The sequence below is a fragment of the Monomorium pharaonis genome, chromosome 1, assembly GCF_013373865.1.
Source record: "Monomorium pharaonis isolate MP-MQ-018 chromosome 1, ASM1337386v2, whole genome shotgun sequence".
Lineage (NCBI taxonomy): Eukaryota > Metazoa > Arthropoda > Insecta > Hymenoptera > Formicidae > Monomorium > Monomorium pharaonis.
In genome coordinates this window covers 396,712-420,262 of record NC_050467.1, presented here as the reverse complement: position 1 = coordinate 420,262, position 23,551 = coordinate 396,712, and the positions used below count along the sequence as shown (strand labels likewise).

Below are 23,551 nucleotides of genomic sequence, written 5' to 3'. Positions count from 1 at the left end.
CGCAAATAATCTTCTTTCGAACATTTGGACCCAATTCGTATTGGTCGACTACTGCGCATACGTGATGTTGATTCACCTTTCTTATTACATCATGCGTAGACGGAGCATTACCTATCACTTAAGACCCTCACACATGAATTGACATAACCGTATTAGGTCTATTTCTACCAACGTAGATTAATTTTAATCTTGGTTTAATTTACTTGTTATCTCATTCTAGTTCCAAAAATTAGAAAGAGATAAAGAGTAACTTAATCCAAGATTAAAGTTAATCTACGTTGGTAAAAATAGGCCTTAGTAAGATTTCGACCAATCACGTACTTGAATTAGCCGGTTACGGCAGGTTACGGTTATGGTCGCCCAATCCGACGCGTCAAAACCTTACGTTATGGTTATGTCAATTCATATGTGAGGGCCTTTAACCCGACAATTTCCTCAAGAAATGGAGGAGTGATGTTGGTACTAACGAAAGTCCGTAGGCACTAAATTTTAATTTTTGTGATTAGTAAAACTGCATCAGTAATAAATCTGTCAGCGCGAAAACATATGCGCGGTGCAAATACAAATAACAAATGAATCTACAATATAATGTCAAATAACCTGTTAATACATAAAAATTAAAATTTAGTGTTTAGGGACTTTCGTTAGTACCAACATTACTCCTTCCTCCATTTTTTGAGGAAATTGTCGGGTTACCCTTTCAGGGTCTCTAGTGGCGCGCAGTGTGATCTGTGATGTCGAGTTCAGTTTGCTTCGATTGCCGGCTTGGCGAAAAAAACGTCGCATACGCACACACAGACAGCCCGATAAAGACGAGGAAGCGGGGCTAGCTGCGCGCTGTTGGGCACTAGTACGGTGCCTTGGTGCATCTGGGAAGGGGGGCTTCGCGGTCACGTGACCGAGCTGCGTTTTGAGCGCACTAACCCAGGTACGGACGGTAAATCCGTTGTTTTTCTCGTGGTTTTTCGTGCGCCGCGGCCCCGAGCGCCGAGGTGCCGTGAGTCCCGCACGCTACCGCTCTCCGTCGCGCCCGCCGAGACAACCGCCCGACGCCCACAACAGCCGTGAGTTATCCGCAAAGATCTTTTCGGCCCACGGCCATTCCGCGAGACTCGTCGGAATCCATTGATGCACCGCCGCGACCGACGATGGTTGACAAGCCTTCTTCTCTCGCACGAGAAGAAATGGCGTCCACCGTGCACATGGCCCGCTGAAAAACATCCTCGCCTGCGGCAGTGATCGCGCGTCTTTGGAGGATACTTTGTTGGCTCGTATCGTCTCCTAGCCGTGAGCTGTTTTCCTCTCCTCCGTACCGCCTCTCTGTCTCTCTCTCTCTCTCTCTCTCTCTCTCTCTCTCTCTCTCTCTCTCTCTCTCTCTTCTCTTTCTCCCCCCTCGCACACACTCCTCTCTTTCTCTCTCCCTTCCTCTCTCATTCCGTTTCTACGCACGGACTTCGCAGCGTGTAGCGGCATGCGAGCGGTCGACGACGCGACCGACGGCCTCTGTTCCTCTCTTTTTTCCTCTTTCAGATTTTCGAAACGTGCGGTAGGACACAGAACTCCGTGGAAGTTCCGCGACCGACGTGTAACGCGCTTCCCGCCGACCCTTGCCGTCGAGTTGATCCTAACGCGTCGCCGAGAACGCATCGCCCTAACGTGACTCCGCGAGACGTGCCGCTCGAAGGACGTATCCAAGACGCGTGTTACTCCACGACCTATCGTTCTCATCGTGAGCAACGTGGCTCGTTTTTTGTGATCGTTTTAATCGCTGTCAAAGTGATAAGCGTTAAACTTTCGTTTAACTTTCGTCATTTTCTTCTGGGCGAATTTCGTGTTCTCCGTTTCTTGTTATCAGACCGCTCCTTAACCTGATGCTTTCGCGTGTCTTTGTACATAATTCTGTAACGTGATTTATCTCTGTTCACTAAAATTGTTGTCTCTGATTTCAATCTTAATTTGACATAAGTTCAGATTATCACATATAGACTTTATTGTTAATCATCTCCAAATGTATTAGTGATAAAGGTTTCTTATGCGATGGCTTTGTCACAGGATATATTGCATTAATTTGCAAGCTTAAAAAGAAATCAACTCTTTTGTGTATATGCAGACTTTATAATAACATATAAAAGTTGCAATAACATAACTTACTGTATAGGTACCAAATAATTTGAGTCACAGATTGATAGTAAAGAAAGTACAGAAGTAGCTAATATTGTTAGAAAAGGAAATCTTGAGAAATCTATTTTGAGAACAATTGCAAATATAATTCAACTTTTGTCCATATTTGTTCCAAAGAGTTGTAGTAATTGCTTTTTGCATAGCAAAATTACTGTAGATTTAATTCTTAATTGTTTATTTTTGCATTTTTAGGGATGCTTTTAAGATTATTGGAAGTCAGTCATCATTTATATTACCCAAAATTAATATTATCCATGTAAATACATAACAAGTATATATTTTGTTTCAGACTGTAAATAGGGAGTGTACATAGTGTGATACGGTGAGTGCTTAGGTGCGTGGGATTTTAGTTGGCAATGAGTTCAACCAACAAATCCTTGGTGTCCTCTGGTAGTAGAGGCACCAGTAAAAATAAATCACAACAACATGGCAAATCTGATCATCACCATCAGACCAAATCATCAGATTCGACCAAGCATGATAAGGCCCAGGTTGGTTAAAATTTTTTTTGTCTGTATTGTTACAATGTACTTATTAATGTATTGTTTCTAAAATAAAGCCTATGGCACACGATACGATTTTTCATTCTAGATTGCATACGAGGCATCTTAATACTTGTCCTGATTGGCTCGAATGATTATGTCACCAATCGTAAACCAATAAGGATACGTAGTAAGACGCCTTGTATGCGATCTAGCATGAAAAATTGTATCGTGTGCCGAAGGCTTAAGTTACAATTACCAAAATGTTCTTATAAAAAACTTAACTACAATCAATCTCTCTTATAAAGCAAAGGGATAAAGTGTCGAAACTTAGTGATAAGGTGTTACATCATCCAATTACAATGTTAAAATGTAAATACATAAGAATGCAAACATTGTGCCATATAAATGGATACATACTTTTAATGTAAAAGATTACAGTTTTTTTGAAAAAACTGTTACAAAATATTTTATCTATGACAAAAATAGTAAATAATTTTAAAAAATGGATATAATGTGTACCATTTATTACATTTGTAACATTAACATGTATAAATAAATTTTAAATAAATAAAATTGATTGTTATATAGCAAAACACAAATCAAATGCGGAATGCACAAATTATCGATACCAGAATGGCGGGTGGCGAGGATCCTATTCTGAAGGAGCGCATCAAACAGGTCATGGATATGACCCGACGTTCAGAAGACGAGGTGATCATGGCTCTGCACGATAGCGATGGAGATCTGGATCGTGCCGTTAACGATCTTCTGGAGGGTGTGAAAACAGAATGGGAGGTTAAAAAGAAGAAGCCTCGTCAACCCAGTGGTTCCAAGCAGACTACAGATCAGTCAGGTGGACAGGATGATAACGGCGATTGGGAAGAACGACGCAACCAGCGTGGTGGCGGGCCTCCGCGTATGCGTGGCCGCGCTAATCACGACAATCGTGGCTGTTAGTTGAATCTCTTTTTTATCAAATTCTTCAATTCTATTATTGCTTTGGCCACTTAGGAATAGATGCGATCTTTTCTTCTTTGTTACAATTTATAGCAAGATTACACAATACAAAAATTTATATTTCTTTGTATTTTATGAATTGTAATCTTTGTAAAATTGCTTGGACAGGGCGTGGACGGGAAAATAAGGAGAATGAAAGGAACATGGAAGACGGTGTGCGCGACGGCAGCTATAGTAGAAGAGGTAGGGGTGGATCTGGAAGATCGGGTCGTGGATGTCGTAGCAGTGGTCGAGGTCTTGGTCCAAGGACATTTGCTAATCGTAACGATCCATCGTCTACCTCCACTGCTCATGGTTTTAATCGGCCCATTGAAACCTGGACAGGTAGTGAGGAACAACAACAAAGTATTCAAGAACCTAAAATGGGTAAGTTTTAATCTATTTGATTCGAAAATTTTTTTTTTTACTAAATCGCGATTATATTATCAACAAATCTGGAATAAATTATATCATATACATGTACATATTATGATGAAATATATGGACACATATATATGTATATACATGTGTGTCGAATATATTATATCAAGCATGTTACATCTATACGATAAAATTGTATATATAGATGCTTGGAATAATTTGGACTCTACAGAAGACTGGGATAACGAGGAGTACACGGGCTCTTTGGCAGATACTAAAGTCTTTACTCCGAGCACGAATATCCTTGAACCTCCGTCTGTTCTGGAAGAACAAAAGCCTCAAGAAATGTCATCCACGCAGTCGGGTCAGGGAGTTAACCTGTCACTACTTCAGCAGGAGGTGAAATTTTCATCAAATTATTAAATTTTTTAAATATATTCTTTTTTATATTTTAACGATTTTTTAAAATCCAATTTATAGGAACTACCAAAATTGTCGGACATGTCTACGATGCAGCAGCAGAGTTTAATACCTCAGCAGCAGCAAACCCAACAACAGCAACAACAGCAGCAAGTATTGGGCTTGCCAACGATGCAACTATCACAATCGAGCGCTCTTAGCGGTCCACTAAATGCGGCACAAACTCAATATTTCACGCAACTTACTCAACAAACAAGCGAAAATTTAAAAGCAGCTGCACAAACATCATTTTCGTCGTCTATGTCCAGTCAGGTATTGTTACATTTTGGTAAATTTTCAAAGTAATATCTCAAAATGAAATGAATAATCTTCTTGCGTTAAATTACTTGAAAATATAAATGTCCCATATATACTTACATTTGCAGCCTCAGAGACAAACAAAACAACGTCCAAGAGTACCTCCGCCATCAAAAATACCCTCGAGTGCCGTGGAAATGCCTGGTGACGCAGTGAACAGCGGAATCGGCTTTCTCGATGTACAGTTTGGTGCGCTTGAATTTGGTAGTGATTCCAGCTCCCTTGACGGTTCATCGAATGAAAAATACAACTCCACGAGTAACACAATTACTGGTGTAGACATGACTTCCGGTGCGAGTACTGCGAACACTGCCAATGCGAGTAATTCGCTCGACATCGAAACTACGCAGACTTCCACTACACCGTTTAACGCCAGTTCACAGATGGTAGGTTTTTTTAAAAATCACTATATATTTTTTTATGAATTGAATTTCCAAAGTGGGTTATCATTTAATTTTCTTGTATTCTTTTATTCACAATCTTTAATTGTTTAATTACAAGATTAAAAATTACTAGACTTCTTATATGAAACAATGCATCATCTTTATTAAATAATTATTTGCATATATATATATATATATATATATATATATATATATATATATATGATATGAAATTTTTAGTTACAGAGTACCGACACTTTGCCAGCTTCCAACGAGCACACGATTAGTTCTCAAAGTTTCACTCGTGGAAGCACCAGTGGCCAAAGCTTGGATATAACTAAACCAGATTTCACGTCACAGGTCTCACCTGGAAATGCACCAACGTACGGTGGTACGACGACCTATCAGCCGTCGCAAAAGTCCACTTTCCAACCGTCGAGTGGTACACCAAGCACCTATAATGCGTATTCAACTAATAACCAATCTCAGTCTAGCTTCCAAAATGCGTCGGGCGCTAACGTGAGTAGTTATTCTGCGACAGCGACTGTTTCACAGGCGAGTTATAACTCGTCGACGTCGTTTCCGCAATCTAACACGTCGAACTTCAGTCAACCTTCTCCTTCCGCATCGGCGTCTGCAACTTCCGGTTACAATCAACCCACCACTAGCAGCCAGGTATAATTGGTCGAATCAAGAATTGTGAAATGTCAGTTTATAGTTTCTGTAATTAAAACCATTCTTATTTGATAGGTTTATCCATCTGCAAGTGGATATGTACCGGCTACAACATCGCAATATCCAGCACAAGCTACCAACACGGTATCAAACAGCAATGCAGGGTATCAAACTTATCAGCCCCAGTATCAATCTTCTGTGACGACGTTCACATCTCCGATAACGCAAAGTTCCGGTTATCAAAGTGCTGCGCAGTCCGTAAGTGAACATTTTTACCGCCTCTTTTAATATAACTTATATAGTTCGACAACACAAGTTTTATATGTAAAATATAAATAGGTTTACGCGAATCCGTATGGTAGTTATGCCAGCCAACCACAGACAGCGTCACACAATCACAAATTGAACAGCACCACGACGAAGGATTCACAGTATGACAGCAGTGCAACGACGTCAAATAGTTCTCTCGCGACAACCAGTGCACCAACGTTGGGTCTCACCTCGACGTCTGTCAATAGCTCACAGACAAAAGTGACGAATTCCAATGGTTAGTAAATATTCGAAAAAGTACTATTAAAGTCCAGTAATCTTGCTATTTAGATTTTTTAATTTTGGTTCTCATTTTTATCACAGTGGGAAATATTTTTTTGGTATAAAATTCTTATACGAAGTAATAGAAATTGAACTCGTCATTCTATTAGGAAAGATGATTGATTTAGCATTAAGTGATCCAGCGTCTCTCTTAAAATGAGCAGAATAACTCATTTTAACGAAAAGATACGTTTTTTTCAGCTGTTCCGAAAAGCACGTCGAGCGGAGTAGTGACGGGTAGCAGTGGTACTGGCAATATGACTGGCGGTGGTGCGGCTGGAAGTATGACTCCAATGCTCACGAGTCATCAATACATTATGGGTCAGGCGGGCGTACCGTACGCAGCTTTCCAGCAACCCGTGTACAGCTATGAAGACTTGCAACTTGTACAACAGAGAATACCACACATGGTCAGTTGCTTTTTAATCTCGATCAGTTCATCTGTTCCTCTATTCATTTAAATATAGAAATGCATTCTTTGAGTAACGCTTCTTTGAAGTAACGTACACTGGAAGATTATTTTGTTATATTAATTACACATATCATACCGGCTAAACATAAAGAGAAATTATTGTAATAATGTGTATGTTGCTTCGAAGCGCGCTTATATTTTATGTTATTACTTGGTACGAAAATTCCTGAGGTAATCGTTTCTTTATTGCTTGGTAGTTGCTCGTAATTCCAATATTCTTTCCGAAATGTTTCAAACTCCTATGGATGCCTTCACAACAATATCGTAAACTCTTAGTTATTTCTTTGTAGTAAAATGTTTCATTATTAAAATAATTATATTAGTAAAGACAGATCGGCTTTTCGATACTACTTCGTGCAAAAATGTTTTATAGATGGTAAAAAGCTAGGAAAAATATTTCTGGAATTTATTTGATATATTTTAACTATGAGATTGTTTCGATTTCCGATCTATCTTAGCTTATTTCTCTTTCTTCTTCTTTATTAACTTAATTGTAGGCTGTGTATGAATGATATCACTGTATTTGAGATGAAAAATATGCATTATTTTCGTGTAATATACATTTATATAAGTGGTTGATGGAGTTGTGTAACACGCGCGCGCGCACGCGCGCACACACACACACACACACACACACACAAAGCTTGTTTTATTTGGGTATATCTGATAATATACACATGGGAAACGTGCCGATAAAGGGAAGCGAATGTACTCGTATGTGTATTGTGATTGTACGCGTGGTTAGTAGCTCGATCTATCGCAAATGATGGTTTTAGTCGGATGAGAGATATTTTCATACTTCTTACACATAGCAATAGACCCAAGCAACCGCATGTTACTTGTCCCAGCTCGGTACGCGTAGAGATTAGACGTTAGTTAGCCTTCTCTTGTATTTGGAGTACACAGTGTATGCATGTAGTTTTGTGTTTGGCCTTCCTGACTAACGTGCAGCCAACAACTTACTATGACGCGGCTCTGGGCTATCAGACAACCGGTCCGGCTACCAGTCTTGGTGGTGGCAGAGGCGATGCTTTATCTGGCGTGCAAGGTGTACAAGGTGTCCAAGGTGTCCAAGGAGCCTATACCAGTATTAGCGACGCCAGGTTTGCTAGAAACGATAGCAACGCGTCACCAGTTCCTTCCACTATGTCGCAGCAGGTGAGTTTCGTCGACTGTGAGTTTAAAGTCGTCATTAAAAAGAACATAATGTACAAAAACTTAAAATTTGGGATTTACAGACCGCCACGCAGCATCAGCAGCCAATGATAAATCCTACTCTTCCTCCGGGATACGCATACGCATTTACTTACGGTAGCGGAATTATGCCAGGAGGTTTTCAGTATGGAACTCCTGCCATTTATCCGGTAAGTTTTTGCACATTGAGCAGGTATTTCGTTTGTTGTGTGTGGTTCGTTGTGTGTGGTTTTTCCTGAGATGGACAGGCGAGCGCTAAAATGGAGTCGATTTGTATTCATAGCAAATAGCAACGGCCGGCAATGCCGGCACGAATAGTGGCGCGTACAGCGCTAAGCCGGGTAGCTACGGATCTGGTTATGGCGCCGGTGCAAGCTACGATGCGCTAGCGTCTGCAGGCCCGTCCGGAGAATACAAAGGCGCCGGTAGCAGTTATACCGGAACTCAAACCGGTAAAACCGGTACTTCCACAGGAAATACCAATACCGCTGGCTCTTCTGCAACAGATATGAGCGCCACAATGTACGCCAAGAGTCATGTCGCTCTTGGCAAAGTAAATGTAAGTAATATATTTCTGTATTCCAAAGTACTTCAAAAATCGTTAGAAACCTTGTATGTTGACACTTTCTATCGATCCTTTTAGTCTTACGAAAAACAGACTTTCCACTCGGCTACGCCACCACCGTTCGGTCTTACGGGAAGTCAAAACGCTGGCTTGCCCGGTGGTTACGGTGGCCCACACTTATTCATCCCGACTATACCGCATCAGTTGCATCAGCCGCTTCATCAGGATGGCGGTAACAGCGGCAACCAAAGGTCCAATACGAGTTCGCAGAACAAAGCTCAAGCGAAGCCTGGATATAGTCCTAGTTATTGGACCGGTAGCAACTAAAAAGAAACAAAAGACAAACTTTTAAACGCGACACAGAGGAAGGACGAAATAACGTAACATCCTAGTAGAATAACAAGTCGTCTTTCGTTGTGAATTGCGATGGTGTTACATAAGAGACTTTGACATTGTCAATAGTTAAAAATGACGGATAAAAATAATAGACGAGAGACTTCACTTTTTTGGGAATTAACACGAGTCAATGCGAAAAAAAGAGTGAATACTTTTGAAAAATTGAAAGGTATATGCAATTATTAACCAGATGCTTCCCTCAATGGTAACGAACAACCAATTCCCGTGTGTATGTTGTATGCTACATTCACTTGTACTTGATCTATAATTTATTTGTTCAGTTCAGCACACTCGCAAACTTCTCCAAGAGACTGGTGTAGAGCGCGATATCACAATAATTCCTTGCATTTTATTATGCGATGGTATACGTGTAAGTCCTATATATAATAATTTGCATATTCCTTCTAACTGTGAATTGCACTCGTGCCAAATGAAATTGTAGCGTTTGTAACGCGATGGATTGCGAAAAACGGATTATCGTTTGCATTGATTATGGATTCTATGACGTGACCATGTCACAGAATTCACGACAAGTGATCTGGTACATCATGCGATACAAAGTCAATATCGTGACTTGTTCGTACGATGCACCGGAAAAAAAACTAGAAGAATAATATATCCGTCGAATTTTCGCATCAGATCTCCTGTTTGTACATTACAGTGCAATTTCGAATGTATTTGTATTTGACTGGTAATTATAGGATGATAGTGTGTCTTTATATTGTTCTCTTTTCTTTTTCTCGTGTATGTAAGAGTCGTGGCTTAATAAATATGAAAATTGCATCTTTGTGAGGTAGTGTAATTTCCGTTGAGCGTAAATAAAGGTGTACGCGTGAAAACGTACGCTTGTATAAATTTATTATTATCGCGTTTTGTAGCGTTTTTATTTTTGGTATGGTTCGTCACAGCGACCTTGTAAAAAGTCTAATCGTTGCACATTTGATTTAAACGCATCTTTGTGTTTAATATTGATTTTTTAATTGCTTCCTAATAATATATCTATTTCATATTATATTAAAATTATTGCATATAATCTCGGTTAAACAGAGAACCATATGCAACCCGCTTTATTTCTAAGTGTAGTTAAAAAATCAAATATGCCACAAATATGTAGTAAAAATAATGTTCTGCTCTTTTATTATTTTTGTATCTATCTTTACCTTTTGTCTCTCGTTAAATCCGCATATTCAACCAAACACGCGAAACGATGTATAGGTCTTTTATTTTTCATAAGTTTGACTTTAATTGTGGTTTACGGTTTTTTTATTCAAACGGAATAAACTGAATTATGAGAGTTAAAAGAGTATCAAATTAGTATACTTTTATATAAAGAATCGCTATATACTTTTTGTTTCTCATTTATTAATTTAAGTCGGCAATTTGACGCCACTTAAGCGATTTGATTGATAAAATAAAGGTTTAAAATCATGATATTTGTTGGAAAGTATTGTGGACATATCTAAAAACGTTACGGATTATCATTTGGCATACTAGTGCACTTCTTGATATTAAAAAAAAAAAAAAAATAGATAATTCTTTTCAGGAAAGAATCGATTTCCATTACAGATTAGTAAGTTCTGATCTTTATTGTATCACAAGTTTTTGAAGAAAAAGCGTCAGTGACGTTAAATAAAAAATTAGTTTTTTTTATGACTCAAAAAAAAGTAGTCGCACTCGGAACTTTGCTCGTAATGCGGAGCACGCGGTGCGGCAAGGAGACAACATGATTTTCCATTGCAGCAAACAATCTTACACGTTCTTTGTTATCTAGTGTATGGAGTAGAGACAAGCTAAAAAAAAATCGTGATTGATTAAAATGACGAGACTTAACATGACAGATTATCGAGACGAATGAGCATTAATAGTAACAACGTATGTGCAGTAACGGTGATTAACAGCGATATTTGTATCTTTTTCATTATGAGATTGTAATAAAAAGAAAGAAAGAAGCCATTATCGATTCCGTCTGGTGTACACATTCGTTAATATTGCATTATTCATGCTGATTAGAGGTGTGCGAACTGTATAGCTATATACATAATCGGAAACGAAATAATACGCATATATTGACCAACAATAGAACACACATATTTTGAAGATATACTTTACATTTTTGCATTGTGAATAAAGTGAATGATCGCAGATATTCTTCCGGTGAGCGCGAGAGAGTGAAAGAAAAAAAAAAAAAATAACGAGGACACAACTAAAAGCAAATACGTCGAACGAACGAGAGAAGTAAATGTATGTCAAGCGTTTTTCAACACGAAGGTGCTGTTAGAATTGTTATGACTTGCGTGTATGATAAAAAAACGTGAGGAATAATGTTTCTTCTAGCACGAATACTATGGACCGACCGGTCCGCGGTCGACAAAGCTTTACCGCTAATAGGCGAGAGAGGTAAATAGTTGTAAGTAAACTCTTGTTAGCGACTGCATATATATACATATATAAATATATAAATACATAAACTCGTATATATATATATATATACATAAAAAATGCGATTTGAGTAGGATGCGTTTTGAAAAGATTGGAAGACCAAATGTAGATTAGCTTCCTTTTTTTTCGGAGAAAAGGTGTAAATCTGTACTCATATAAAAACTTTTGAGAGAAAAAGAAAAGAAAATCGGGCTACATTATCTTCGCCGTGGTTCTGCGCGCGAACGTGGACTGCTATTAGCCACTTATTACGAGTTAATAAAAAGATATAAATACACGCAGCCGGCGAGATCAACGAAGGAGCGAACTGATGGACCGGGAGACCGGGAGGATCAAGTAACGTTTTTCGTTCTATCTCTTAGTGTATGTTTTATAGTCGATTCAGACTTCACATCGTCTATACTCGAATCAATTTAGGACGACAAAAGAAGTATACTAAGTGTGATGTATAATGGAAAATAATGGGAAAAGATGCAAAATATAATGCAGGAAGCAAAGGTACTGAAAACGAAGAAAAGAGAAAAAGAGTTAAGATTTTCAGCGAGTTAAGCACGTTTGTTCTCATATAATTATATACATTAATAATTTTTGTATTTTTGTCAAATATTAACCGAGCGAGAGAATGCACGATATATGCATTACTCAACTATTGCTATTATATGATCAATAATAATAATGATAAATAGCTACTACTGTGTATAAATATGGATATATAAGAATAAATGTATTAAAGAAGTCTGGCAATTTACATATCCGTGGTGCTTGTATTGTAATCCCGATGCTCCTTGCTTTTTTTAAACTTTTTCCCCGATTCCATCATAAAATTTGTTTAAAGCTGTAAAAAGAAAGTTGTGCTGCATGTAAAACACATCTATTGTTTATTTTGAAATTCGCGGCGTACTCTAATCGATATTGAGGAGTCTCGTGGCCGAGAATCGAATCCTGGAGTGATGGAAGTGCGCCATAACCTTGTAATACAAAAGAGGATTGTTAAAAAGCGATTAGTCAAATATTGTAAATAGCATAATTGTAGCCAAGTCAGGACCACGCGATCTCTCGAACGATGATCAATGTTAAAACTATCGGAAGGAAAGGCAGGAAAGTTCGATATGGAAGCGAGACGTCGCTGCGTCGCTGTCTGAAGAGATACACGTCACAACACGTTTACGATCGAATAAGATCGATTTGTCAATAATGTCAATTAAAAATTTCATCTTGAATAATGAAAATGAAAGAGAATATATTTGCGACGGTTTCCTTATTCTATTTTATTCTTAGTTACTGCGTGCACGCGTTTCTTTACAAAGATACGTAAGCTTTGCGCTACGTATACAAATTGCGTCATGCAGTTTGAAAGAAAATTTTCTTGAAATGCTTGTATAAAATATCACGTAAATATTACCTTACCGTTTACATCGATGACAGCAGAAGTACAAAGCATCGAGGTTGGTGCATCACGGAAGATGGCAACTATATGGCATCAACAAGTATTCGCACTCGACGCAAAGTATAACACACTGCGAGCTAATAAGCATCCTAGTTTAGGTACGTTTAACGCTTTCTTCGTATTTACTTTAATCAGTTAATCGTCTTTGATCATCTTTACATTTATGGTTACTGTAGGTATGTTGTATATTCGCCGGAGAAATCAACTGCTCCGGGAGAAATTTTCTACAGATCCAGAAATTGGCGCACAGTACCTGAAACTACGATCGGAATTATTGCGGCGGCGTTACGGAGAAAAACTGGAGCAAAACAGCGTGGGAAGTCACACGATAAGCGAGGAATCATCGGAGAACAGAACGAGACATCAACGAGGTGTACAACGAAGATCGACGGCAGAGAACTTTGCATTTGCTGGAGTTCATCATGTTTTCGATCAGCACAAGGCAGCTGTGACGATGCTCAAGTTTGCCAACAATGATAGGTCCAAACTATGTTGCGCGTCGCTGGATGGTACTCTGTCCATATGCGAAGTTGTCAGCACACCTCCTAAGGTGATCGCTCTCCTGGAGGGTCATCGTAATGGTGTGACTGCTCTTGATTGGAGCATCAGCAATGATCTGATTGTTTCTTCCTCCCTGGACGCGACGATAAGGCTGTGGAGAGTATGCGCGGACGTAGAGCCAATTTGTTTGCGAGTAGTGGATGATCAGCAGCGAGCGGAAATCCTGTGCTGCAATTTCATACCCGCTAATAATAATTTAATAATAGCTGGTAATTCTCAAGGACTAATTCAGATTCTAAACGTATCTACTGGCATATACACGCGCGGCGGATTCTGTAAAATTGGTGGAAAGGTCAGTTTTTATATCGAGAGAAAGAGCGACCAATTTAGAAAGCTTGTTCAAATTGTTATGTAATATCTTCAGATTCTTTCCCTGGCGTGTGAAGGCAGTGGTGGTTCAGTGATTTGGGCAGGCAATGACAGAGGCGTTATTGTGGCATTTCGGTTGGAACCCGGCATAGGGCGGCTGACCAAATTGCAGAGAGTACAGGAGACTGGTGGAATGATAACTAGTCTCTCCTGGCGTTCCTGGTTATCGAAAGATGCTCCTTGGGCTGCGCTGTTAGTAAGCAGCGCGTGCAACGCTGTGCTATTATATCGTGTCGCAGATTGCCACGGTTCTTTATATTTCTGGAGGAAATATCCTGTTAAGCATAGGTATTATTTTTATTAAAACAGTTTCTCGTTTTTTTCTTGCTTGAATATTTATATGTAAGATATAATATTGCATGTTTGCTTGCATTTTTTGATAGGATTTATCCTTTGAGATCCACTTTCTGTCCCCAAATGGGCGCGTGTTTAATAGCCACAGGATCGGAAGATGGTGCTGTTCATTTGTTGGATTCAGCGAGAGAGGGAAAGGCCGCTCGGATCAATCGACTGCATGGTCACGCAACACCTACGCTAGCTTTGTCCTTTAATTATGACGAATCTTTACTCGCATCTGCGGACCATGACGGATTGATTATACTATGGCGTAATCATCAACGTAATTTGTAAGATATTCTGTGAAATTTTCATCAAACTAAAAGAATGATTCATGTTCAGATTTTTCGGGTTATAAACCAAAATAATATAAAAATATTGCAATATAAATATACCTGTGTAAAACAATGTATAAATGCATATATGTACAGATTTTATAAAGATCTAGAGAGATCAAAATTTTAATATTATTACATATATATTTTATATATACATTTGTGTAATAACAAATTCACATTTAAAGAAAAATATAAAAAATATTGTATACAAAAAAATGAGGATATTAAAAAATGGACTAAACTGTAGAGGTCTGATTGAATAAACTGTATATCTTCTGTATAACAATATATTAATTGTTCTCTATTTTAGCTTATGTCATAGTGTGAGCACAAAGCAGTATCAGTAATAATAGGTGTGGTGATAGCGGAGACATGATAGCACTCGCGGTGCTATAATAGTAGCGATTCGTTTGTATATCTTCTCAATATCGCATGCATCCGTGAATGACACAATTTCCACACGATTTTCGTACAACGCTAAACTATATTTGTATTTCGATAGTTTCGATTGATTCGTTTCTAATTACAACAGTCTCTTCGTGTCCAGGACGAATAATACAACGAGATACATTGTTGCGAATAAATATTTATAAAAATTTCTCTAAAACAGCATTTGCGATCGTATCCATGTTTATCGCGTTTCCGCGAGTATCTCAGGTCTATAGAAATATTAATGTGCTATACTGAATTTAATGATTACTTGTATTGCACTTTCACATGTGTATCGTGAAACAAATATACTATAGACGCACAAAAAGTTATTCGTTAACATAAAAGTAAATATTTGATATTTCTGTTGCGTTACCATAGAAAAGGCAAATGTTTTGTAATATGATCACTTTTTTTATATCACGCATTTGAGTAAAACAATTTGATTTGACAGATTCTCGCATTAGTACGATATACGCAAAGTTCCAACTCAAATATATTAGATAATGCAAGAACTCTCATCTTGTTTCCTTAAATCCAATATAAAACATATCGATATACGCATTATATTCTCATCACAGATCTAATAAAAGTAAAAGTCTATCAATACATTGTATATATATCATATAGAAAATTAGTCGTGCAAATATTTTCACATTTTTTCTTTGCCACAAATCCTTATAAGTGGGATGGCAGTCCCTTACATACTTTGCTGTACAATACTTTGATAATGTAGAGAGCAGATTTGTTAATAATGTTTAATATCAACATATGACAATGAATGTTTGGCAAAGAAAAATTAAAAAGATGACGTGAAAGACAATTATATAGTTTCTTATAGAGTAGTCACAAAAATAATCGTGTTGTTCTACATAGGCACTACTGCTCGTTTATAACACTTATACTATAAACAATAATTATTTACACGCGCAACGAATTATTCATCGTAATTCGATGTAGCTTCTACAAATCGATTGTCTAAAATTAATACTCGTATATCCACTTTTTACAGTCTTTCCGTTGTTACTTTGTTCTATCACGACTAAATTATTATGCGGATAGAAAGCTTTATTAATAATATTAATATTAATAATAAAAAGTCGTGATTATTTATATATATTGACACGATTTTTTCGTTACAGTCATAACAATTCCGCTAACAAGATCCATTAGACAACCGATCGACTTGTATAGCCTTGTGAATTATCCGCTACGTTTTTCTTATGTACATTTGTTCGAGATTCGTAGTAATAATCTCATCGGTGATAATCAATCGGATCGCGTGTGTTAATAAAGAGAATCACTATCTTCACGACGAGATTGTTTCGGACGGACTTGGAATAAACTGTCTTTCCTAAAACTTTATTACAGACTTTAGTCTCATTTTAATCACGAGCTAAAACACTGCACTTCTCGGTGGTTTCCAGTGTCTCTTGACTATCACACTGAGAAATTCTTGTAGAAGATGGACCGACTTGAACATCTTCATGAGGCACCTTTGGCAATGCGTTATCGTCATTCATTGGACTCGATACGATACATTGTCGGTCCTGCGTGACGATTTTCTCTACAAATTCCGATTCGTGATTCTCTTTAATGTCTAACTGCTCGTCGTCTGTATGAGATTGTTTCGCAGAAATAAACGGGACAGACGGTGTACCATTCGACGATACCAAATTCAATTTCAAACGATCTCTAGTGTGTCTTAACTCTCCTAATTGATGTTGTTGACACTGTTCGTATTCATGCGCGAAATCAACGTTGTTTTGGTGCGGTCGGCAACTATCTGTTTCATCCCGATCGTCAACCAATGAAGTTACGTTTGCACCGGGAAAAAATTGACTGACGTACTTACTTTCGCCAGTTTGAAATTGAAACGGTCGATTTGAGCTAGTCACAAAAAATTCTTCGTTTCCTATAACAAAAATAAACATTGTCATATGTCATATAGGTATTGAAAAGAATATGTGATATATCGTATAAAAGCCTTGCTGATTTTATACATACCAACATGATTGGCATCGTCATAATCTAAAGGATATAAATCTAATCGTGGTTCATTCATCATTTCTTCCCAATCTATAACACAAAAGAATAAACTGAATTTTTTATTCACATCCAGATATTTGTCTTTTTAATATTCAATTCAGGAAATATTTAAATAAATATAAAATGTTAATTGATCATATGTAAAAAGTATACCAGAATATGACGTTGGTTCCGAGTTGGTAATAGGATCCGCTTGATTGTCCGCAGGTAACGTTTCCTTCGGATACTCGTACACGCACTGATAGCGTTGCTTCTTGAACCATACGCTCTTCTTCTGATCCTACAAGAATCGTATGTTGTTATTCTGATTGTAGAGAAATATGTGCTTGAGTTACATCTATATTTGATATATGTCTAGCGTGTTTAAAATGTACGTGCGCCAAGTACCTCAAATTAAATTTCTGCAAAAGAAAGTCACGGGAGAAGAATTAAAATTACATGCATTGCTCTGTACTTAAGTAATCGACACACCTACCAACTCATCCTAGCGGCAATTGATAGAGGAAAAAGATATTATTAATATTAGTGTGCTATAGGGAGTGTATAGTTTTGTATATATGTTTACTTGTACAGTATTTACCCCTGATTTTAACGTTTTGTCCGGAGACCTCAGTGCCGATCGATGTGGCGCTAAAGCAGCATTCCAGGCCGAAGGTGTAAATTCTTCTTCTTCCTCTTCGTCTTCGACCGCCAATTCCTCTTCTAATTCGGTACTCGTCGGTGTATTCGCTCCATCATTATTCACAGTACTTCTGATTCGTATCTGTTCGATATGTGGCTCATTGTATCTCTGTGGAAATTTTTATCAAATATAAAAAAGAAAACAATAAGATTGAATATTTTTGAAGGTATTACAATATTTTTGAAGCTACATACCTTCCATACAAATTCACCAGAACTAGAACTATTATCTTCATCTTCTTCTCCATCTTCGTCTTCTTCCTCTTCCACCTCCTCTTCCTCCTCTTCTTCTTCTTCCTCTTCGTCATCATCTTGACTACATTCGTGTTTAGTAACAAAACTCGTCGACATTAAATCATCTTGTATTGGTAGAGGTAATGGAAAAGACGATGGTAACTGCTGCCATTTGGATTCTTCCTCAGGGCTCGGTAATGGCGCGCCTCCGCTTGTCTTTACAATATGCGGCTTTTCTTCTAATGGATGCGTTACTGAACAAGTAAACAAGTGAACAAGTGAAGAATTCTCCTCTTCAGACAGATCGCCATTCGTCGTATCTCGATCTTCATCTTGTAATCGTCCTTCCAATAATATCATTTCATTCGTACGAGTGTCCACCATTAGCACATCTTCGGATGGCATCGATTCTTTCGAAGCAACGGATGTTTCTCTAGAGTTCGACATTAAAGATTCAGATGTGCTTTCTCGTTCTTCCAGAATAGGACTAAGTGGTGTCCCATACACATTATACCTGGACACAATAGAAAAATGTCATACTATATTAGATATAATAGAAAAAATAACAAAATTATAATAAAAAATATATATAATAAAAAAGTCATTATTTATTTCGTAGTTAAATAAAATATTTTCAAAAAATCGTACCTGATTGAGATATCTACACCGCCGCTAACTTGATTGGATAAATCTTCATCATCCCACTGTTTGCCGTACGCGTCGTCAGAGATGGAAGGATTTTCGTCGTCGTGTACTTCCAAGGTTTCAACGATCTGCATCTGAGCCTGAGGCAATTTTTCCCTGAGTTCGTTACGAATCGCCGTTACGAATTCTTCTTCCATACCAAACGACACGTACGAATTGTCGCTACGTAAGCTCATCGTCGAACTATCCTCATCCTCATTCTCGCAATCGCCCTGCGAGCACTGTTCATCTCGCTGGATATTAAAGGTGTCCAATTTTAAAACGCGTGTCTCCGTTTCTGAATCTCGCGATTGATGTATATCACTTTTGGCCTTAAATTTCTGCATTTTTTCAGGAGTTGTTTCTTTTTTTTCTGTCTCAATGTCTTCTAAAACTTCATATTCATGTGTTACTTTCACTCGATTCGGACTACTTTTCTTCGTATTTGGATCGGAATTGGTAACGTCAACATTAACAGAGGCATCATGTAAGTCAAAAGTATTCTGTTTCGAAGGCGATACGTCCTTCTCGTCAGGTGTGGAAATTGCACGTTCCGTTATACATTCAGGGCCAGCAGGCGTGGCGTAATATTCTGCGTCTAGGATAGTATCTAACTCAAATAGAATTTGGAATGGCTCTTCTTCGGAATATGATGATCTGGAAACCGCATTACTGTTGACTGAAGACAAGGGGTTGCCGGATGCTGAACAAATTGCTTCCTCTTCCTCGCAAGACTCTTTGTCCCGAAAACCGGAATCGGAGCTCTGTTCATCATCTGGTGTAGATAACTGTTTTCTTTCCTCTTCTTCGTCATTTGGCAATGGTTTTCGTTCTATTTCCGCGTTCTCTATCCTAGAAAAGCTATCATCGGCAGTATAAATCGAATAAGCGTTACAAAACGGTGGTGTGTCTGGTGTAGACCTGGTGGTTACAGTCAATTCTGGTACACTAACGTTACTTTGCTCAGTCGATGCGTCTATATACTCGTTGAATTCCCCTTCATCCGAGAAGCCTGGTACTTTGTGCTCTAAAGCGGAATCTAACGCGTGATTCCAAAGTAAAACGTCTATCATATTGGTCTCGGTATTATTCGAAACAAAACGATTAGAAATATCATTGTTATCCTCCTTACTTACAAGAGGTACATTGTGCTTTTCGTGATCGTCCCTTTTTTCATCTACTCCTTCAACGGAGGACATTTGGTCAGGTACATAGCGAAGAAGAGGGAGATCTGGATCACCCTTTGATAAAAGTCTTAATACGTGTTTCTCACCGTCGCGTTGTATATTATCTGTACTCGTATTAAATTGCACATCGTTGTTTTCCGGAGTTTTTTCCGTGCTGTCCAAGGAGAGACGTAAGATCGGTGTCTGGCCCTGATCTATAGTCAAAGTCAAGAGCTTCGGCCGTTCCAAATTTTCCAAAGATCGGACTTTGTTGGTAGTATTGATCGGTAAAGGATCTCTTAACTTCTTCAACGTTTCATCAAACTCGTCCGCAGGCACGGTATGCCTAAGGTCGCTGTCGCTACCAGTCACGGGTACCTTTTTCTTGATGTTCTTCTCCGACGTTTGCGCTCCCAGTGACCATTCAGCATCCGAATCAGGATCGATATGTACAAGCACCATAAGATCTGTCACCGATTTGGACTTTTGTTTAACCTTTTCAGTATAAACGCCCTTCTCGATTCGGCCTTTCCAGCTCTCCTCTTCGGTTTCAGAACCAGACTCATGAAATATCGTGGTAGTTTTCATTTTAGGGATATTTTTCACTTGTTCATCAGGTCCAAGACGAAACGAGGACTGTAGTGAGTCCGTCGTTTGCGCGTCATCCACTATATGAGTCCAGTAGTCGGAATCAATACTACCACGTAGATCTTGCAAGCTAGCACTGCGTACGTGCTGTTTGCTATTTGCGCGTAGACTCTCCCACCGTTGCTCGAAATCCATGTGCGCCGAATGTTCATTAAGAAGAATTTGCTTCACGTCGTCTAAGGAAGGTCTGTCTTTCGCATTGATATTGAAACACAAGCGAATCATTTGTAATATATTTGGCGGACAATTAGTAAGATAATTTTGTAGCAATCGCGTACCGTTAGGCAAAAATTGCTTTTTTAGAGATAGAATCATCTGAATGACCTGTTCGTCGTTCATATCGTTGTAAGGTCTCTCTGCCCAACTGACAATCTCCCAGAGCAGAACAGCATAGGTCCACATATTGGCCTGTAACGTGATTTCTTGCGTTTCGATGGTGGTGTCCGTACAGTTCAAACTTTCCGGCGCGGACCATCTAATTGGTAAGGCTCGATCTCCTACTATATAGTAGTCATCAGGATATTTCTCGACACCGGTACCATAATCACCTAACTTGGCTGATAAGTCTGGAGCAATCAGACAGTTTCTTGCCGAGAGATCTGTATGCGCAAAGCCATGATTGTGCATGTGCTTCAAACCAGATGCGATTTCTATTGCAATTCGTATCGGAACGTTTTCCTTAATGAGCGTTTCTCTCGACTTACTATCACGATTTGAGAGCAAGAAACCTTTTAGATCGCCAGCTGGACAAGACTCAAACAGTAGAAGATATGGATCGGTTTCCAGGCAGAAACCAAGTAGAGCCAAGACATTTTGGTGGCGTAGCTTCAAGTATGGCGTAGCCTCGCCGAGAAACCAAGCCTTTTCTCTGGTAGTAGCCTCTTCGGTAAGAATTCTCACTACCACGCCACCCGATTTCGATATGCCTTTCGACTGTTCCAAATCCGCCCGACCTTCAACAACTTTTCCGAACCATCCGTGACCTATTTCTCTAAGGTATTTAAGTTTCTCTCTAGGAACGTAAAGCTCGTCGGAGTTGAACCATTCGCTACATGGCTCCTGTAGAATAGATCGATCCGTATCTTGATCCTCGATACGCGGCGCTGACAACGGTATCGCTTTATGTTTTGGAGTACTTTTAGTTCCAGATACGATTGAATCCACTGGTAAGGGTTCAAATTGAATTCTTTCAGAAGCAGCCAACGTCCTGGAGGCGTCCAATTCCAATCCTTCGACGGACTGATCAAATGCATTTTCATGTCCCGTACTGCTTCCATCTTTGAATTCCTATAACGATAATGACAGTGTTGTTTTATGTGCTTCTATACGATTATGTAGTACGATGTAAAATGCAGACAAAAAATTTCTTGCTAATGTGCTACGCATGCTACTCATGAACATATCTAGAAGAAATTGGTAAACTTAGAGGGGCGCATCTAATGTTTATAATTACAAAATATACAATAAAACTATTTTTTTAAGGTATCATCTACATTAAAAATTATAAAGATCTAATCCTACAATAACATTGAATTACATGTAAAATGTATTAATTGTAAAATGATATTATTAGACCCTATCTATAATAACTTTTTCAGATGTAATCTATTCAGAAGAAAATGCAGTTCTTTATTCATAAATACTTATTTATATATTAATTAAGTTTATATAAATAGAGTCTGTGTTACTTTCGAAATTAGTGAAATATTAATTTTGTTCACATTCTTATTGAAACTAATAACTGATTTAATGGCGACATATAAAAGGATCCGCAACACATCAATGTTACCTGATTGCATTTTTCTGCTTTGTCCTATAATTAGAAAATGCAGATATTGATGTTAGAATTTTACAACAATGACATTATTTTTTCTTAGCTACTTGAGCGTGTAAAAAATCTCTCTAAACTACCTGGAATCCTTTAGGTCTTCTGTGCCTTTGGCAACAAAGACACCCAGCCAAAGTTAATGCTGTGGCAGTAACGCTCGACAGAGCAATCGCATAACGCATCCAATAATGTTCCCACTGCCAGGAAGTACGTGCATATTCTGAATCTGCAATAAAAACGTTATTCAACGCTAGCTCCGGCAATATTTAAAATCACTGTTATATACATTGTCAGTGTTACTTGTTAATGCCACTCGTGGTTTATTTACTTATTTTTTAAAAAAAAAAAAGGTGTGAAAGTAACAGTCACCCTCTCCTGCCTATCCAACAATGTACACGTAGATACATATGTGATAGAATTTAATAAGTGATGATTGATATTCACGAGTAACATAATGCACGTACTGACGCAAAGAAACCAAACGACGTACCAGCGGCGAGGGGCGAAGGTACAGGGTAGGCTGCGAGCATCGGTAGACCCACCCAAAACAGCCAGCACATTCGACGTAGACTCTGCATCGTGTCCCGAGGACAGTTCCTTATCGTCCGCGTTACGATTCCGGCAGTGACAAGCTGGACGCTTAAGTCATTCTCGTGGCCTCGCGTCCGCGGTGGCGACGATTCAGAGCCGCGATCCTACAGACGGCAGTCGTCACAGACGTTACACGACAGGTCGTCGACGACAACGCGCTCATAGTCCTCGTCCCGCGTGCACCACCCCGCGGCGCCTCCGTCTACGTAGCGGCAGCGCTGGCGAAAGGTAGCGGAACGCGCAGCACAGTGGACACGGGCCTATCCGGGCCGTGCATGACACCATACGTTGGTGTGTACAAAATACAACACGCCGACGGAGGAGAAGTTAACGACGACGCCGGAGGACGATCACTCGCGCGCGACACCAAGAGACGACGCGCGGCTTTTCTTCTCCGCACCAGGCATTCTCGCGCATTCTCGTTCTCGCGTGAATAACAGAGCCCGCCTTGGTGGGAGAAAACGCAGACAGTTTATTTCCGTTTCTCACGTGCCGACCGCGCGTGTATTCGTGTATTATAGTTCAGGGGTCCTGCGAGTTTTAATTTTGTTTTTGGATACGTCAAAAACATCCGCCTGACATTTACCCTATGAACTTGAAAATATGTAACTCCAACAATTGGATGTCAGTCTCGTCTCTATCTAGATGAAGGGGA

At 39.0% G+C, this 23,551-nt stretch overlaps 3 protein-coding genes across 10 annotated transcripts; 2 read left to right on the top strand and 1 right to left on the bottom strand.

The window, feature by feature from the left end:
- Positions 1–771: 771 nt before the first annotated feature.
- LOC105830560 (protein lingerer) lies at positions 772–12,283 on the top strand. Of its 4 annotated transcripts, none has more exons than XM_012669948.2 (15): positions 772–928; positions 2,471–2,672; positions 3,255–3,618; positions 3,792–4,049; positions 4,276–4,442; positions 4,524–4,775; positions 4,889–5,206; positions 5,444–5,878; positions 5,954–6,136; positions 6,218–6,425; positions 6,671–6,879; positions 7,893–8,099; positions 8,180–8,305; positions 8,419–8,694; positions 8,779–12,283. In XM_012669948.2, the coding sequence occupies exons 2-15, from the start codon at positions 2,538–2,540 to the stop codon at positions 9,025–9,027; spliced, it is 3,387 nt and encodes a 1,128-aa protein (XP_012525402.1). In that variant the 5' UTR covers positions 772–928; positions 2,471–2,537; the 3' UTR covers positions 9,028–12,283. The 4 variants fall into 4 exon arrangements, with proteins under 4 accessions (XP_012525402.1, XP_012525403.1, XP_012525400.1 ...); XM_012669949.2 differs by having other exon boundaries at positions 4,249–4,442; positions 7,929–8,099; XM_012669946.2 differs by having other exon boundaries at positions 4,249–4,442.
- Positions 12,284–12,457: 174 nt separating this feature from the next.
- On the top strand, positions 12,458–14,869 carry LOC105830561 (WD repeat-containing protein 13-like). The gene is made up of 4 exons (XM_012669950.3): positions 12,458–13,080; positions 13,159–13,835; positions 13,908–14,200; positions 14,296–14,869. The coding sequence occupies exons 1-4, from the start codon at positions 12,954–12,956 to the stop codon at positions 14,540–14,542; spliced, it is 1,344 nt and encodes a 447-aa protein (XP_012525404.1). The 5' UTR covers positions 12,458–12,953; the 3' UTR covers positions 14,543–14,869.
- Positions 14,860–23,527, bottom strand: LOC105830562. Of its 5 annotated transcripts, none has more exons than XM_012669951.3 (10): positions 22,796–23,525; positions 22,389–22,531; positions 22,267–22,290; positions 18,628–21,764; positions 17,941–18,493; positions 17,645–17,854; positions 17,540–17,548; positions 17,218–17,344; positions 17,023–17,094; positions 14,860–16,930 (listed from the first exon to the last, which is right to left on the bottom strand). In XM_012669951.3, the coding sequence occupies exons 1-10, from the start codon at positions 22,881–22,883 to the stop codon at positions 16,401–16,403; spliced, it is 4,893 nt and encodes a 1,630-aa protein (XP_012525405.1). In that variant the 5' UTR covers positions 22,884–23,525; the 3' UTR covers positions 14,860–16,400. The 5 variants fall into 5 exon arrangements, 3 of the variants coding, with proteins under 3 accessions (XP_012525405.1, XP_012525407.1, XP_012525406.1); XR_001138577.3 differs by having other exon boundaries at positions 16,861–16,930; positions 17,536–17,548; XM_012669953.2 differs by lacking the exon at positions 22,267–22,290 and having other exon boundaries at positions 22,796–23,527.
- Between the last annotated feature and the right edge of the window lie 24 nt (positions 23,528–23,551).